At 26.2% G+C, this 19,506-nt stretch overlaps 1 protein-coding gene across 6 annotated transcripts; it reads right to left on the reverse strand.

The window, feature by feature from the left end:
• Positions 1 to 506: 506 nt before the first annotated feature.
• Positions 507 to 19,270, reverse strand: LOC127279147 (solute carrier family 41 member 1-like). Of its 6 annotated transcripts, none has more exons than XM_051301320.1 (7): positions 18,996 to 19,270; positions 6,322 to 6,670; positions 6,073 to 6,252; positions 3,614 to 4,053; positions 2,546 to 2,766; positions 2,117 to 2,466; positions 507 to 2,027 (listed from the first exon to the last, which is right to left on the reverse strand). In XM_051301320.1, the coding sequence occupies exons 1-6, from the start codon at positions 19,049 to 19,051 to the stop codon at positions 2,126 to 2,128; spliced, it is 1,587 nt and encodes a 528-aa protein (XP_051157277.1). In that variant the 5' UTR covers positions 19,052 to 19,270; the 3' UTR covers positions 507 to 2,027; positions 2,117 to 2,125. The 6 variants fall into 6 exon arrangements, with proteins under 6 accessions (XP_051157277.1, XP_051157279.1, XP_051157276.1 ...); XM_051301322.1 differs by lacking the exon at positions 18,996 to 19,270 and adding an exon at positions 13,539 to 14,524; XM_051301319.1 differs by lacking the exon at positions 18,996 to 19,270 and adding an exon at positions 8,229 to 8,495.
• Positions 19,271 to 19,506: the final 236 nt, after the last annotated feature.

Consider the following 19,506-nt stretch of genomic DNA (forward strand, 5'->3'; position numbering starts at 1 on the left):
CTTGGTGTCAATATAATGTTTATGGGAGTTAGTGAATATAATAGGAGGGAAACAATGTACAAATATACAAAAATATACAATATTTATATATATATATATATAAATAAAAGAGACAATCTTAGGCCAATAATTCAACTTAACATATACTTTTATTGTTACACTGAAAAAATTTTACTGAATATCGTATTCCATGTGTAAAGATTCACTAGAATAGTTTCTAGATGTAAATGCTCGAAATATAAATTGGTGTATATAAAAAATAATGATTTCTTTAAAAATTATTATCTTGAGAATAAGAATAAAAGACTGATATAAATTTTTTACCTAAAATATTCAGTAACAAGATTTTTTTCAGTGCAATTGCTCCAAGTTATTGAGATAATTAATGTTTTAGATGAAAAATAATGCGCAAGTTCTCAATTTTCCCTGTACTTTTTAATACTGGAGCTTTCGAACAATCTGATAAACGTTTAAAAGACTAAATATTAGCCTTCTATAATGAAATGTATTAGGTTTCTTCTATGTTTATTTATAATATTTACATGTGACAAAACATTAATTGTTTTTCTCTTCTGTTTTCAGAAAATATTTACTCTAAACATTGCACTCATCGATTATCTACTTTCTTATTATAAAGATACGGCGCGTGGACTAATTTGCACATTGGAGAATGAAACGGATAATACTGTTAATAGACAATACGTGAGTTTACTTAATTTAATTGATAATTAAATTAATATTTATTTTAAAAAGTTCTTTTTCTTGTAAAAAATTCATTTAAATGTTGTTACTTTGCATAATTTCCTGTTTAATTATTGTGAAACAAATCTTTTTTAATTTAAAAAATAGAGTTGAACACATAGTGAGGAAGAATATTTTGAATTCCTATTTTTTTTACATTTTTTACAGCCAAAACATATTTCTCATTACCTCTACTGCACTCAATATCAAAATATCCAAATTTTGCAATTATTTTACATATTATTGTATCATCTTTTTATTTTATTGCATACTTTTGTGCGCTCTGATTTCACATTTCATTTTCTATTGTTGGAAAATTTCTTTCTCTTATATACAAAATAAGAAAATTAATTTTTTCCATTAGATAAATAGATTTAAAAAATATTTTTAATTTACTTATAAGTATTAATCAGTGAAAAATGCACTGAAATATATTTAATCTTTATTTCCTAAAGCTTCTAAAATTAAGCCTGAGGACTAAATTTCTATATCTTTTATGATTTACAATCTATCAAGGCAACTAATCCAAGACACGTAGACTTAAATCATTTTTTTTTCATTTTTTATAATTCATGAAAGTTGATATGATTCAAATTGATTTTTTATTAATTTTTTAAAAATTTCGATATTGAAAGCTAAATTTTTACTAACTTGAGTTTTTACTTCCATCAATTATTTAATTTTCTGTTATTGTGATGACACACTGAGATTTCAGTACTTAAGTTTCGGCATTTGAAAAATGATAGTGTCATGTAAATTACAAGTTGCCTTAATAATAATTTATCAAATTTACAACTAAGTAGTTAAATAAATATAATTACAATTTTTGTCTTGCTAAATGAATTTAACATTATTTCAATTCTCATCGCGACTTGTATACTTAAATTGGAAATCGTATATCATTTTACTATAAAAAAAAGTCTTCAACTTCTTGGCGAGAATTTTTAAAAACTGTTTTGTTTGTTTAAAATCTTAAATAAAGCAGACTTAAAAAACAATGCATATTTAATGGGCCTGATTTTGAATTTTGATTTAAAAAAAGAATTTGTAATTTTTGTCAAAAGAATTGTTTACATTTTCTCTGCAATGGAAATAAACTTACGCAATGAAGACTCGGACAATTTTCGATAAGAGCAGCATAAATCTTGGAAATTTTTCTTGACACAATATTTTGCTTGTTGCTTTCTTATCTTTAGCATTCTCAAGTATATAGGAATGCCATTACAGTCTTTATTCTTTCAGAATAAAATGCTTCCTATTTGAATTAACTCCAAAATCGGAAGCACCTAAAATTAGAAATTGAAATATTAAAAAAATTTGTTTTTTTAATTCTCTTGATAAAATTTTAATGTTATAGAAAATGATGAATATTTACATTTGTTTATTAAGGCTCCAAGTCATCATCAAATTCTTGATCTCCAACAAGGTACAAAAATTGGAATGCAATTGCAAGAAGGCTAATTCCTAAAAGATCACCCATTGCAGTCAAGTACGGAATAGCCGAATTATCAGGATCAATTTTTCTCTTCCACATCCAGTGGATCATGATATAAGCGATATATAAAAGAGCTGCAACTTGCAAAACAGCTGCACATAAATAAACGAAGACAAATAATGGAGTTAAAGAAGTATTACCATCTTTCATATAATTAATCAGGTAAATGAAAATGATATGTCCCGGAATAACCATTGTCATTAAAACTCTAGTAGTCCTTGCATGCAATCCTGCAATTTAAAAAGTATATCGTGAATAGTAGGATTATTATTTTTAGAAGTCAAAAAATAAGGAATATTAAATATTTACCTTTTCCAAAAAAATTTGCAATTGGCGTAATAAAAATAACTGGATGCGTATGACCTGGCGGAATTAAAAGAGTTCCTAAATCAGCTTGTTTGTGAAGAGCAGTTGATATTCTGCTGGCTTGCACTGCCACCAAATTTCCTCCAACTCCATTGATAACTGGTTGAAAAACGGTCAAATTTTCAAATCGAGAAACCATAAATTCCAAAATTAATCCGCCGCAACTGTAAAAAAAATTTTGATATATTTAGTATCAATTAACAGAATGTTATTTCTAAATTAAAATTTATTTACAATTTTAACATTCAGATCTTGTGATATATTAATTTAATAACGAGGAAAAGTTTTATTAATTGAGAGCTGATTTTATCAATTTACTTCAAATATTTTCAAGTATAGAGATTTCGTACAAATTTTCAAGAGCTAATTCTTTCAATATTGTCATATCTCTAAGTTTTATATTAAATACCTATCATACAATTATCTTTATCACTTAAATAAATATTTATTTTTTCAAGGTTTATAAATATACGAGCTACTGGAAATCTCTTTTTTTCCATAAAAAAAAACATGAATCAAGAATTTTTAACAATTTTTAATTAATAGATGAAATTTTTTTTAGATATTTTAAAAAGAGATACTAATTTTTGTTTAATATTAACTTTGATTCACTTTTTTTTCAAGGTCCTCTGTACCTGAAAGTTTCATACTAAAACATTGTCATCGCTCGTAAACTTGGGTTTCAATGGGTTGAAGAAAACGGTCCAACTCGTTTGAGTAATTGGTACCGTCAATAGAGATCGTTTAAGACTTCAAGGTCGTTTATCTAATTTTGGCTACCACGTGCACTATATATGAAAGGAAGGTATCGTTCAGAAGGAAAAATTTAAAGAGAATCTAAACAAATATTGTAATTGTTCTTTTATTGAACAATTACATTTAATTAAAATGAATGACTCGAACTGAAATTTTGATAATTAAATGTTTGCGGAAATATATTTTGCAATGAAAATATATAATATGGATTATTAAATATAATATTGTTTCATCTGAAAATGATGAATTACATACCTACTAATTAACATTGCAACCATGACGGGTGTCCAACCAGTGTAAAGAACATCATTTGTGTATTTGTTCTTTTTAGCAATCCATACCCAAAGTGGAGTGACGAGGATATAACAGGCAATGATAAGAGGGCCCAGCCAAACTTGTTTGTCGATTGCTTCATAAAGAATTGTTGAGATCCAGGAAAGCAAGGCAAGTGAAGTGATATCGCCAAGACTGGCTGCTATTGGAGTGGCCACATTATCCGGATTTATATGACAATGTCGAGACAAGACGATGACACCAGCTGTAATTAGTCCAAGGACGAAGGATGCTAGTGACGCTGTTACTAAACTACTGGCGATGAGGAGGTAGGCGTGATCTAATGAAACTGCACTGTTACGTATCGCTCCCATCACGATGGCCACTACTGATCCCAGAAAACCAACCACAATTGCTTGACACTATATAATGACAATTTTTACATTCATTTTCATATTCCATTACCATACATATATTTCAATAAATCAATATCATTGAATCCTCATTGTACTTCAAGAATCAATATGTAATTGAAAATTTTTACATTTAAATATTTAACTAGAAATTTTATTAAATCTAAGATGAATATTACAGGTTTCGAAGCGTAGTAAGAGACTAAGAAAAGTATGAAAAAGTATCTCAAAAAATGAAAAAAAATGTCATCTTTAAAATGAAGTAAAATTAGTTTTCTAAGTTTGACGTTAGAAAAAATATTTAAATACTTTAAATAAATAAATATTTAAATATTTTCTTGTCTAAAAAAATTGAACGAAAAATTCCGAGGAATAAAATTACCATTTTTCTCAGGATTATTTAAAAAAAACAATTATTGTTAAATTTCGATTAACTTTTTGTTTTTGGTACAACGGTAGAAGTGTATGATTATTTCATAAAAATGATTTTTCACATAAATTTTTATTTTACAAAATAGCATTTAATATAGAATTTTTTTTTAACGAATGTTTACTCAACGGAATTTTCAAAGTACCGAATTTTTATTTGACATAATTTTTATTTTACAAAATTTCTCTTTACCCAAAACTGTTTCTTGAAAAGAATTCAAATTTAAATTTATTAGAATTCTCATTCAGTAGAATTTTAAGTAATTCGAATTTTTAAATCCTAAAATCGGAAGCTTATATAAAATATTTATTATTTTAAAACAACAATTTTAACTAATTTATTAAGTTTCAGCCTTTCGGCCCAAAAGTGGACTTGGTCCATCTTAAACAATTTTCATTGAAAATCTCCAAAAATTAAATTATTTCTAAAAATCTTAACTTAAACTCTTCCAAAATTCAATTATTTTTAAAATTTGTATTTAAAATTCTTTGCTAAATTAATAATTTCAATCCAATTATTCAAAAATTCAATTAAATAAAACATTTTTTAATTAAAAATTCAATTACTATTTGAAACTTTGTTAATAATTTTCAACAATTCTAATTTACAAAAATTTTAATTCAAAATCTCCTAAAATTCAATTATTATTAAAAATTTAGATTCAAATTGTTTGTTGAAATAATTATTTCAAATAACTTTAATCAAGATCTTGTCATTTCAATTATTTAAAACATTTTTCAATTCAAAATACTCTAAAATTCAATTATTGTCTGAATTTCGGTTAAATTAGAATTATTAAAAAAAAAAAAAAAAAAAAACGGTTGAGTAAAGAGAAATTTTGTAAAACAAAAAATTTGACAAATTAAAAATTCTATTAAGAAAGAGGTCGTTTAAAAAGAAATTATGTTACAAAAATGCTATTTTGAAAAATGAAAATTCGTGTAAAAATAATTATATAAAGCAGTAGTTCACGTGGCCAATAATAAATCATCAACTTGGCGAACTTTTAGGAATCAAAAAATTCGCCAAAATTTAAAATTCTTGAATTCTGTAATTTTTAAAATTATTTTTTCAAAAAAGTAGCATTTAGTGGCTTTTGGCCAAAATTAGTAGTAAAAAAGTATATGAAAAAAGTAAAAAAGTGTGTCACTTTGAAGCCTGGTATTAAGATATTTTTGGTAATTTTTAGTCATTTTGACGGTTACTCTAAATAAAAATTAAGTTCTTTGCTTTTTCTCTAATTTATAATGAGATAAGAAATGACAATTGCTACTTTACGCAGAAAGACCAATAAATATTAAATCATTATTAAAATGAAATCTTGGCGCCAAAGATAAGCTTCTTTCAAATATATGATGATTCAGTATAGTAGCGTCATTATTCTTCTCGCATTTTAATCAAAATCTAATGGAAATTTTCAGAAAATTCAATTCCGAACTTGAACCTGCCTCTCATGTATAGGATGTTTTCCAAACGGTATTTTTAGAATATGATGATAAAGATGATTGATAACAGATTGTTAATTCTTGATATATCATGAAAATATTTGATCACATGTCATCAACTCGTGATTTTTTTTCATAAAGAGAATATTTTACCTGAATTAAAACAAGGTTCCCAACAATCATATACCATTGTTGCTTAGGAGTGTCCATGTGACCAAGATTTGCTTGTGTTGAAAGTCTTGATGCCAATGTCATTTCTAAATTACCCTTCAATCCTAAAAGTGCCGGAACCAATATCATCAATTCATTGACTTTTTCAAAAACTATCCAATGCTGAAAAGAAAATGAAAATGTTTTTAGAAAGAAGAAGAAAAAAAAAAGAAATCATCCATTAAAACTTACTTGAACTAAATCAAGAACCAATCCAGCTCCTACCATACCGAGTCCAGCAATGAGAAAAGGAATGAAAACTTGAATGGTGATGGCTAAATAAGATTCGGTGGGCTCTTCATCGACACCATAAAGTCGGCTCTCGGCGACAAGATCCGGAAGTCTTCCACCAACATCGGCGGAGTCATCGAATAATGTCACCTCGGCACAATCCTCATTTGAAATAAGGGCAGCTGCGGTCGCTCCCGGATTCGAAATCGAACCGGTTCGCGATCGGCCGCACGTTGGTGTCATATGTTGCTTCTTCAAATTTAATGAAAAAGCAGATTTTTTTTTAATAAGGGGCTCCTTACATCGCCCACTGTAACAAAAATATTAAAAAAAAAAAACTCCAATATCAATTTTCACTATAATTATAGACAAAAATTATTATAAAATGGAACGTTTTTTAATTTCTCATATAATAAGCAAAGAAATTTTCAAAAAAATATTCCAATATTTATGAATATTCATTTTTATTTGATTAAAAATTAGAATTGTCATATCGCGTAGGTTTACATTAAAAAAAACACCACTTTTTCACTTTGTTTTCTAAATTATTCAATTGAATGTTTAATATACTTTTCGAATTTGACGGTAAGACTACTACTACTCTATTGCTTGTCTGACACTGTACAGTATAATATTCTTTTGAAATGATAAGATTCATCGGAGCTCATGATTTGTCTGCGGCGTTATTCAAGAACGCGAGTAAAGAAAATTACGTAAGCCAAAAAGCTTAAATTCGAATTTACCTGCTTGTATTATATACGCTTCGCTTGTCTCCCCATAAATCTTTCCAAGAGCCATCTCTCAAAAACAAATAATGTAGGTATATACATATTTATGTTGAAATTATATCCACAAAATTATATATATATATGTTCTTATTATTTCATTGTTAAAAAAAAATTTAATTTTCAATAAAAAAATTTAATTTCAATTTAATATATTTTCTGTCATTAATAAATAATCATACAAATTCTGAATAAAATTAATAAATAATGGAATTACAAATATATTATTGCAAGAGAGAAAAGAAATTTTTTCCAATATTTCCAGTGTCTGACTTAACTTGACTCTTACTACTGAAACTTTCTAGTGTAACGCATAAAAATTCCACAGAATCTTGTGTTATTATACAAAGCAAAGAGATAAAATGACGTCATCTTACGTCATTTAACAAAATTTAAAACAAAATTCTCTTTATATTTTTAGATGCCAAAAATATCGATATCACGTGTTTTCACTTTTTTCTTATTATTCTTTATAAATTCACAATTTAAATCACGTGTTTTATTATAAAGGTCTCTTTATCATCTATTTTTGTCATACGATCGAAGAAGAATGAATCCAAGGTTTATCAAGATTTCCTTGAAAGACAATCAAAACATCCCTTATTATACGCAAAAAAAAATCTTTACTTGGATCAGCGATATGTTTCCCTAAAATAGCGAATACTTTCGCTATTCTAGATAAATATATTGCTGTTTCAGAGAAACTTATCGCTATTAAGATTTTTTGCGTGTATTAAAAAAAGAGAAAAATTGTTCATTTTTAACGTTTTTTAATTTTGTGAAATTATTTTTATCTTAATTCATATTGTTTAAAAAAAAAAAATCTAGTTTTATGTAAACCAGCATTATTATTGCAATACCTGATCGTATTTTTAATAAGGAATGTTATGTAACGCACGTTTCTTTTGCGGTTTATTATAAAAACGTAATTTGTAAATGAAATTAATATATTAAGAAAATAAATTTTTACGTTTTAAATATGTTTTAAATATTTAATTTTGCTTTAAAAATAAATAATAATTTTTGATGAATAAAATTTTGAAAAATGGTCAATTAGTAAAATATATTAAATCCACGTGTTACCTGCTGTCATTTGAATTTTGTATTAAAGATGTCGTCAGATCGACTTTTAAAAATTCAGTCTTGCTTTTTACTATTTCATCTGGTTGAGAGTTTAGTGACATTTTTGAGCCGAAAATATATAATATTGAAAAAATTGTTCCGCATTTCCGATGGCCACGCGGGAGGCCAATTCAAAGTTTACATTGCGACTGATTCAAATTGTACATCATAGTCTTCTTATAGGAGACTACAGTCATGGGGCACGCGCGAGCTTATCGATTTGTTCTCATAGTCACACCTTTGATAGCTTCATAGAGAAAACTTTACACTCTGACCTACCCTTGGAAATGGCAGTTCAAAACCCTCTCAGTCACGTGGCAATTAATAAACAGACATGCTCTCTTTTTATCCGTTTGGCATAATTACTACCAAAAAACCGCTGCCAAGTTGAAGTATATGAATTTTTTGTGTTCATTTTATGAACACTTTGCTTCCTAATTGGGATTTTTTGTAATCAATTTATGATAACTTATTTAGTATTATAATAATTTTAAACATCAATTTAATATTTTATAATAAAAGGTTCAATAATAGGTCAATTGATTACACAGAAAATTATAAGGTATTAAAATAAGCTGCAACGCTTATTATTTTAATCCAATTTTGCTTATTTTAATACCAAAATGGATTAAAATAAACAAAATTGGATTAAAATAATAAGCGTTGCAGCTTGTTTTAATGCCTTTTAATTTTCTGTGTTGTTTTAAAATGTTCTTCAAGTTGTTCATATAATAATTTTAAAGTTACATAAATATTTTTTAATAAATAATGCAAAAAAGGCAAGTTTTTCAAAATTTCTCAATTTCAAAATGTTTATAACTCTGAATAAAATAACAGTAAAATATTCCCAGATAGCACCAAACTTTATACAGGAAGTTAACGGCGATAAGTTTGGAAGTTAACGTTGATAACTTCCCGTTAACTCCCCAGAAGTTTTAAATGTCCTTAGAACAAAAAATATATATTTTTTTAATTTATCAGAACAAACTTCTTGTAAAATTTATGTAAACTTACTATATAAACTTTAGGCAAATTTATAGCTTTATAAATTCCAGCAAGTTAACAGTGTTAACTTAAACTCTGAGGACATTTAAAACTTCTGGGAAGCTAACGGGAAGTTAACAGTGTTAACTTCCAAACTTATGGCCGTTAACTTTCTGTTAACTTCCAAACTTATGGCCGTTAACTTTCTGTTAACTTCCTGCAAACTTCGGTGCTATCTGGGTTCGCTAATAGGTCAAAAGATACATCTTGAAAACCTCTACAAAATTAGAGATAAATATCTATGTCAATACATTTCTTTAAAGTTATGGGCAAAAAACGATTTTTCAAAAATTTTAAAATGCAAAAAAATAATAGTTAATCTTTATTAATTCAAAGTTCTCTCATCATTTGTTCGCTAGTGAGACTTATATAATTTTAAAAAAAAATTATCCTTTTAGCTCTTATAGTATTCGAGATATTAATGAAAATGTAGTGTACACAATGACATTTTTTAAAAATGTGATTTTTGGATTTCGGAGGTCGAAAAACATAAAAACATAAAAATTCGAGTTCGAAAAATTTCGGTATTACAATGCTTCATTTATGAGGTAGCAAAATATAGGTATATTCACTGAAATTACTAAATATTCATCTGAAGCATTATAATTTCATTTTGTTTGCTGTTCCAATTTTAAATTACACATTTTGACAAAAATTAAATTATTCAATTGAATAAAGCTATATAAACTATAAAGTGGAAGTATCCCAACATAGTCAGACGTATTTCATCAGAAGACAACTTATATTATATATTCTCTTATTTCTTCGTAAAAAAAACTTATTCCAAGTTTTAATTAATTTTTTCATATTTTTAAAACGCCTGCGGAACAATTCGCAGTTCTTTAGGAAAAATAATGTTGACAGTACTTATGAGTAATTTCTAAGAATTGCATCATATATTTTTATTTAATAAACATTTTCTTTAGATCAGCATTATAACACACTAGGTAATTGCTAAATAAGATATTAACAAGAAACGATACATATGGATATTATGTAAATTTTTCTTTAAGTCGTAATATCATTTTAATTATAATTTTTTTCCAGATCAAGTCTTTTTTTCTAGATCATAGTTGAATAAAACATATTTAAGATTTTTTTTTTAATTTGAGTTTTGTATTATCTATACATAAAATATTTTTAAAAATATATTACAATATCAATTATCGTACTTAATATTTATTAATTCCTATAGATAAAGCTAATTAATACGAAACATTAAACTTGTTAATGTATGGGAAATCTGTTTTAATAATTTAATGAAACAATATTAATTAGTTTTGAATACATAACACGGAAACGCATATTGTTAGTATATGCTATGGATTTAGAAATTTTGAAATACTGCAATTTGATATTGATTTAGTAACGTCTTACAACGATGATGAGTTTACTATTTTTCAAATTGAGATATTATTTTCAAGTTTCAATTTCAATTAACAACCTTATAGATACTTTCAAGGTTAATTTAATTTCAATAATTTCATACCGAAAAAAATGAAACTGAAACTGGCACCAAATTAATTTTGAAAAAATTTATGTTAGCAATAACAAAAATAAAGTTAATAAAAATAACTATTAATAAAATAATAACATAAATAAAGTTAATTTTTTTAACTTTATTTTTGTTATTGCTAACATAAATTTTTTCAAAATTAACTTGGGACGATAACACAGGTCTACAAAATAGGTATTTTTTTTACATGTCCGATGTTTTTATTTTTCTTCTCCTTAACCTGACGTGCTAGACACTTCTGTATAGACTTAAATTAAAGCTTAGATCGTACACTTTAAGACCCATATATGCAAGATTAAACAAAAATTTTTAATTTAAAAAAAATAGGGGTAAATACCCAAAAAACTGTGTTTTTAAAGTTGGTGTTTTCAGTATTTTTTTCTCCTTAACCTGCTCTCTAAATCTGAATTAGTAGTTTTCTACTAATGAAAGAGTGCGTATTCGTTTACCAATTGAATTAGTAACAGTTTTGACTAATTTTTAGTAAAAAAATTACTAATTCATGGAGTAAATCGGCTTACAAATTTGAAATAGTAAAAAATACGACTTACTAATGAATTAGCCCTGTGGGCAAAAAACCATGTTTCATGTCCACCAAATAATGTTCTGGAACATTATTTGAACATCCATGTTCTTAAAATGTTCCAGAACATTATTTGGCGGACATGAAACGTTCTAAGAACGTCCTTAAAACGTTTTTAGAACGAACATGGTTTTTTGCCCACAGGGAGTAGTTTCCTACTAGCAATTAGTAGTTTTTTACTAAAAATTAATCAAAACTGTTACTAATTCGTAAACGAATACGCACTAATTCAATAGTAGAAAACTACTAATTCAGATTTAGAGAGTAAAGTTAGAATATAAAATACTCTTTAAATAGAAAGAAATTTTTAAATTAATAAATAGTTTTTATTAAGAGTTTAGAAATTAAGAATTAAGAGGTGTTAATTTAAGAGAAAATATATAAAGAATGATAGAAAAGAGATAAGAATTTATATAAATTGAGTTTAAATGATTTGCAACATATTATGTTTTCTCGTAAATTGAAGGTTATAAGCTTGAGAAGCTATCAGTGGCCAAGGCTGTGAGACAAATTATTGCCTTGCATCAGCTGAGTGCATATTTCGACTTATTCGAAGGGATTCATTGGGGTCATCGTGTAGACTCGAGAGCTTAAAGTATATTTCGCGTAGAGATGTACTTGCGTGCGTTTATTATAAAATTTTCCAAGCATGTAGTAGTGATTGAGAATATTATATATATATATAGGGTAGGGTAGGATAATTATTCCTTCTGGACTAGGTCACATCTATGGAGGCCCACTTTTCTGATTACCCGGTTAAACGTTTGTATATTACACTCTATGACATTTGAATTGGTTGAAAGAGCTAAAAGGGCTAAGTAGCTATATACACACAAGTGTCCGTGTGTGAACCGAGAGCAAGACTTCGACCCAGACGGTTGCTCTTATTATTCACCTGCTTACTATAAGGGTCAAAATTTCTCAAGAATTTTTATTAACCGGAAATGCCAAATCGGACGAAATTTCATAGCAATTTACTCTCCATTATATTCGTGTGATTATTTTATTAAATGTCAAAATAAGTATACTTATGGCGTCACACATACCTTGTTTATTAAAAAGTTTCTTTGTTATTAAGGAGTAAAAAATTGTGTAAATTGTCAATTTCAACATTATATTGAGCAATCTCAAATCACAAATAGAGATATATGTTTTAACTCATATTGCAATTGCTTTTAATCTTATCATTATCCTAATCTCTTTAATATTTTAAAAATAGACAATTTCTCCTGTTTTTTTTATATATAAATGTATTTATAATAATAGCTTCTAGAAATGTTTTACAAAAAGTACTAAAAAATTTAGATTACTTTTTTTAAATAATTTTATTAATATTCATTAAATCCAAAAATTCAGTGCACCAAAGGGTACTAAAATATCTTGAAAATTTTTATCATTGAACTTGACCTAGAGTATTTAACGTGGCATTGAAATAGAAAGAGACTTATGCAATCGGAAAATAAATTTTAATTTTAAAATTTTCTAGCTAAAGATAATTTAGAATTTTTTTAAAACTGTAATTGTTTTTAGAAAAAATATAATCACTTTTTATTTCAAAATAAGTTAGCAAAAAAAATTATTCTAAGGATTTTTTTTTTGAAAAATTGCAAAAAAAAGTCAATACCGTCTATAACTGCTGATGATAAATGTTTATAAAGAAATTGAATAAAAATTTATTTTTTATTTTGAAGATAATGTTTTGTTTTTTTACAGAAAAAAAAAAATTTTTTTTCTCAAATAGTTGAAATTGAATAAGACGAAGCGTTGGTTATTGACCCTAGATCTATCGCAAGTGTTGCACTATATTGAATTAATTTTTAATTGCAATTAAAATGATACGAAGTGCGTTAGAAGTCGCGTGAGCACACGGTTACAATGCCAATTAGATCAAGCTCTAAGCCTGTATCACACAGAATACGAGCGTGTACAGTGTCATATATAGAGTATATATGTGATTTACATTTTATTAGCTACTCAAATAAATCTTCCTTGATTTCTTATAATTCGATTTCATTATTATTTATTACAAATTAAATAATAAATTATAAATAAATAATATTTTTCTAAATTGAAGATATTGGGTTTCTATATATACGCAAGAAAAGTGATATAAAAAATTTTAACTCACGTTATCAGCTAAAGGAGATTTCCTATCCATCATTGACTTTACACTTAAATCATTTTCCTCACGAAACTTAATTAAAACTATATATATATATATATCGTGTGTGCCACTTATAACACTACTAATATATAATAGATTTATTTCTAATGTGTATTTCTTCTCACTATAAGTGAGAACACATTTTACGCGTCCGACGAGATTTTTTTCGTCTTGTCCACAGCACTGTCATTTAAAACTTTCTAACTTCCCTTAATTCTTTTTATACTCATTTTGTGCAAAAACATTTATATTTTAATAGATAATAAACGAAATTGTTTATTTCCTTCAATAAAATTCATTAATTAATAACATCGTTTATTTTTTTTGAGTATTTTTCTGGATTTTCTTCAAGGCAATTTCTTCGCACTGAATATTATTTTCTTCAATGAATGCTAGTATTAAAGATTATTTCATTTGCAGAAGATTTATTTTCTTTTTGTGATTAAAAACTATTGGATAATTTTTTTTTCTTTTTTTTTGCAAAAATTGTTAATAAGAGCAACTTTCACGTTCGCGGATGCTCCCTAATGCATATGACACAGTGTCATTTGAATTTACACTGCGAAGACAGCGGAAATGACAAATTTCCATCGTTTGGAAGCCGAGGTCGAAGAGTTTCATTGGAACCTGAATTGGCTAAGCAAAAAAATTAGAGATCGAAATTTCTTCCTTCAAAAACTTGCTGAGATCGCCTGATGCCAAAGAATTCTCTAGACTTTAGTGATGTGCACTCATCTAAATTGATATAAATCTTGTGCTTTTAATAAGGTTTCAAATATATTTTTTTTGTCCTTTTTTTTTAATACTTAAAATGAACATAGTGTGTTTTAATTTGAAAAAAAGTTTTATTAAAGGAAAGTAAAAACTGAATTTAACTACTTCACTAAAATGAAATCGAAAAAAAAAAATTCTAAACAATCCGCTTTCAGCGGAGGGATAGTTGGCACTGGCAGATCTAACTTTCATTCACAGTTGCGCTGTACTTGACCATATTATCATCTCTGCGACACGTGTGTATACATACACTTTTACGATTCAATGAACATATATATATATATACATATATTTTATATATATGATGTCAATGTATACAATAAATATTATTATTTCTGTACATATGAACATATATCATACGTAAATACATATACATATAATGAGAGTGATTACAGGAGGAGACAAGGGGGTGTAGGTGGTCAAACCGCAGCACTAAACTGATGCCAAGATCATCTTCCAAGACTCTAATATAACTTGTTTGCTTGCCAATTATTATTATGTCTTTTGTTATTTCAAATTTTCAAAAAGATCATTTTTCAAATTTATTCAATTTCTTTATATGAATGTTGAAAAAAAATTAAATTTTACTTTTAAACTAATTAATTTTAATGATAATAGTTATCAAAAAATTAATTTTTAAGTATATGTCTTTTATTACTCTCTAAATTTGAATTTTTACTAATTTTTTAGTAAAATATTACTATTTGATTTAGTAGTTTAAATTTTTTTTTACTAAAGTTTTAGTAAAATGTGACTAAAAAAAGGGAAAATTCTTACTAATTTAAATTAGTTGCTTACATTTCACTAATTCAGATTTAGAGAGTAAAATTGAGTTAATTAAAATTAAATTTACTTTCAAATTTACAGACGGAAAAATTTAAAATTTGAATTTTTAAATATTTATTAATGTAAAAATCTAATTTTTATTCTATCTATATTAAATATGACTTTTGTTGCAAGTTCACAAAGCGCCAGTAGATTGATTTTTCATTCACCTTTTACGTAAAGTGGGTTGCATACATATAGGCGTATTTATTGATTTCAACCAACATAAATTATAATTATTTTTATACAAATTCTAGAAATTCGTATTTTCAAATTAGTTCAGATAAAAAAATATTTCTAAAAAATAAAATAAAAATATTTCTATAATTAAAAAAATTTGTTTTTAAAATAATGATGATAATAATAAATTTATCGAAATTCTGTATATATTTATGAAACATCAACCTGTCACTGTCTTTAATATTAATGTTTCTGGCTATGATAGCTTTAATGAAAAATTAATATCTTCCTTGGGTTTGATGAAATATTGACACACCAGATTGTAATTTTCTAATTTTCAATTTCGAAATATTGGCATTTTATATATATGGGTGATTCTATAAACGAAGGACGAAAATGATGAAAATATGGACACAACATTTTTTTCTCATTTAAGGTCTGAAAAGTACTTTAACTTCAAGTTAATGACACTAAAAAAGATATCTAAAAGTGGCCAGACAAAATATTAAAAATTACAAAAGTTATGGTTGTTTATAAACAATTTATCCAGGAAATTAGATCCTGTATAGAAAATTCACATTAACACAAAAAATAATGGATTAATTTTATTAAAATTAATACAAAATTTATTATTGGGGGGTTTTCGGGGTCGCTGATTACGAATCTGAGGTCAGTTTTTCAAAATTCAAAATGGCGGATCCAATATGGCGGACTTTTTTTTGTACAAAATCGTTCGGATTTGCTTGAAACTCTTTACTCTGGGGTTTTTGGGGTCGCTAAAAATTAATCCGATGTCAGTTTTTCAAAATTCAAAATGGCGGATCCAATAGGGCGGACTATTTTTTTAAAAATCGTTTGTATTTGCTTGAAACTCTCTACTCGGGGGTTTTCGGGCTCGCTGAAAATGAATCCGAAGTCTGTTTTTCAAAATTTAAAATGGCGGATGCAACATGACGGACAAATATTTAAAATCACTGGAAACTACTTACTTGGTAACTTTTCAAGGTCGCTGGTAACGATTCTGACGTCAGTTTTTCATATTTAAAATGTGCAGATCTACTGTATTAAACAAGTTTTTAAATTATTGATAACTAATCTAAAGTCCAATTTTTAAAATTCCACAATTTTTAAGATATTTCTTTAAAATAGTCAAATTTTGAAAATCTGGCTTGAAACTCGTAATCTGGTAATTCTAAAAAGAAAAGTAAGGAATGAAACATTTTTTGCACGTATAATTTTGATAAACAGGTTAATTTAAATTAATAAGTTTTTTCAAAATTCCTTTGCCATATTGGATCTGCTATTTTGAATTTTGAAAAACTGACGTCGGATTCGTAATCAGCGACCCCGAAAACTCCCGAGTAACGAATTTTACAAGCATCAATAAAAGGTATCGCTTTAATTAGTAATTTGTTTATAACGTGTGTTATAATCGTGTTATTGTGTTATTATAAAATTACGTGTGTTCTACTAGAACATAATTTTACAAATCACAAATCTGTAGGAGTACTTTAAGTGTCTAATAATAAAAAATATTTCGATTTTATTGTGATATTCATACGTACGATTCACAGGAAAAAAGAACTTTTTATTTGTTTATTTATATTAATATAATTATATATACAAAATGAAAATTAATGATTGGGATTTAGCAATATCTTAAAAAAGTGACTATTATTTTAAGTCAAGAAAATCGAAAATTGTTAAAAAATTATTAGTTTTACGCTGTTTTTAGTGCTTAATGTATATCCTGTCTCAAAAGTGTCAGACGAATGAGAATTTGGCAGTTTTTTTTAAAAAAAAAGGTAGAAACAACATTAAATAAAAAAATAAGCAATTCTATCCGATAGGGAATTCAAATTTGCAATACATAAGCCTATAAAAGGACCTAAAAATAATATTTTTTTCAAAAAAATGGATGCTAGACGAATGAGAATTTTTCTGGTCACAACACAATTTTGGTCAGAAATTGAGAAATCTTGGTTAATAGAATAACAGATTAAATAAAACGCGCGTGGTATCACATTTAGTTTACTTTAATTAACAACAATAATGAACTGTAACTTCACAGAAAATTAAAAGGCATTAAAATAAGCTGCAACGCTTCTTATTTTAATCCAATTTTGCTTATTTTAATCCATTTTGATATTAAAATAAGCAAAATTGGATTAAAATAAGAAGCGTTGCAGCTTATTTTAATGCCTTTTAATTTTCTGTGTTCATCAGAATGTTGATTTTTAATAATTTTAACGTGTTTTCAACTGCCAGACGAATGATGACAAAATCCAGGGACAAAATTCAAGAAGATATTTTATAAATAAGATATAGAGTAATGTCATAATTATTTCCACATTAATAATCTACAACTATTCAAAATTACTAATCCAGTATGAATTTTCCGCTAAATACTTGAAAAATAATATTTTTTCGGGACATGCCAGACGAATGAGAATTTAGCACTTTGATGTGTATATTTTTTGCAAGAAATATTTTTTTCATCGGCTTCTTTTTAGTGTCACAATAGAAACTATTTAGATTTACAATTTTCATCAAAAATAAAATTATTTTTTTCAAAATTAATATACAAAATAAGCTTGACCGCTCATAATTCCCTCATTTGTAGAATCACCCATATAATTTTCAGAAAAAGAAAGTTTTTAAAAATTTTTCTTCATTTCTGGTTGCATCTTTCTTTTTTCAATAAAAAAAATGATATTCCGCGATATAATAAAAGTGCAATTATCCGAGATTGATGCGTTGATACCATGATAAATATTCGTATTGTCTGCTGACGCAAATATGCTTATATTTAAAGTTGAAAAGTAGATTATGAAAAAAATGTAAAGAAAATTCTGATAACACAAGTCATTCAAGGTTCCTTTTGAACGTCATTTATATATCAAAAGATGGAAATTATATAGCAATTATGTTAAAAAATTTATGATTAATCAAGATCGATGTTGTTAGATAAGGATTATAAATTTTTAGTCCTAAATCGATAATTCAGAGAAAGATTATATATTGCAATTTATTATTTCTTAGAATCTTATTATCTTCTAATTAACCTTATAATTTATCAGATTTTATATTTAAAAGTAATTGTTTCATGAAATATTATAATAAAAATTTCAATTTAGAAAAAAGTTTACTATTTTAGTAAAGTATTCTCGGAGGATGAATTTTGTATTTATATAGAAATATATTGAAATCAAATTATGAGGTAATTAAATTTTGATCCTGCAAAATGAAATTTCTTTAAAATTTACTTAAGAAATTTTTTAAAGCAATAAATTGTCTGCATAATTTTGTTATCAATCTCAAGTCAATTTTTTGTTCTGTAAGTACAAACTTTTTTTTATATTTTTAAATGTTTAATATGTGGCGCGTCGCGAAGAAAGGGACCTTAGAAGCAAAAAATTATAGAAATTTTATAGTGAAAATACACAAAGAGAATTAAATTTTAATGCAAACTAATGATGTTTAAGTCTTTTTTATATTTAAAATAAGCAATAAAAACAGATTTTTATGTTGTAGACACGAAAAGAAACTTTTAATCAAGGTAAAACTGTTGTAAACATAACCTATAATTCATTTGCTTCTAAGATACCTTTCTTGTCACATATATAAAATTTTATAACTAACCAGCAGTCGTCTTCAGGTTTGAAATGTGTTTTGTCCATTTTAAGGAAGCGTCTCATTTCGGTTAGGATCTCTTTCGTTCTTCCTTTCTTCTTCTTCAGTTGATCGAGTTAAACATTCACACGTGTTAATAATATAAAAAACAAATTTTGAATAAATGTAAGAATCACTTTCTGTAACCATTGAAGACATTCAAAATAGAGAACGATATTAATAATATTACAGTTGTTAAAGGAAGAAAAAAAAAAGTTAATAAAAGTAATAAAGAAGAAGATTATGAGATACAGTCTTCTTCAATGACTTTTGTATTCTGACGTTTGAGTCGCTTCATTCGTGATATTAATAATATTATTATCTTTGTGGATCTTTATACAATCAGGAAGTATGTAATCTCATTTTCATATCACGATCTAAACAAAGTCCAATTTGTTTATTGTTTATCGGTATGACGTTATATTTATTTGGGAAATTGTTAATTGTGATTTTTAGAAAACGAAAAAAACAAGAAATTAAA

Source organism: Leptopilina boulardi, unplaced genomic scaffold (assembly GCF_019393585.1).
Source record: "Leptopilina boulardi isolate dan_hultmark-lab unplaced genomic scaffold, ZJU_Lbou_2.1 LbouV2_214, whole genome shotgun sequence".
Taxonomy (NCBI): Eukaryota; Metazoa; Arthropoda; class Insecta; order Hymenoptera; family Figitidae; genus Leptopilina; species Leptopilina boulardi.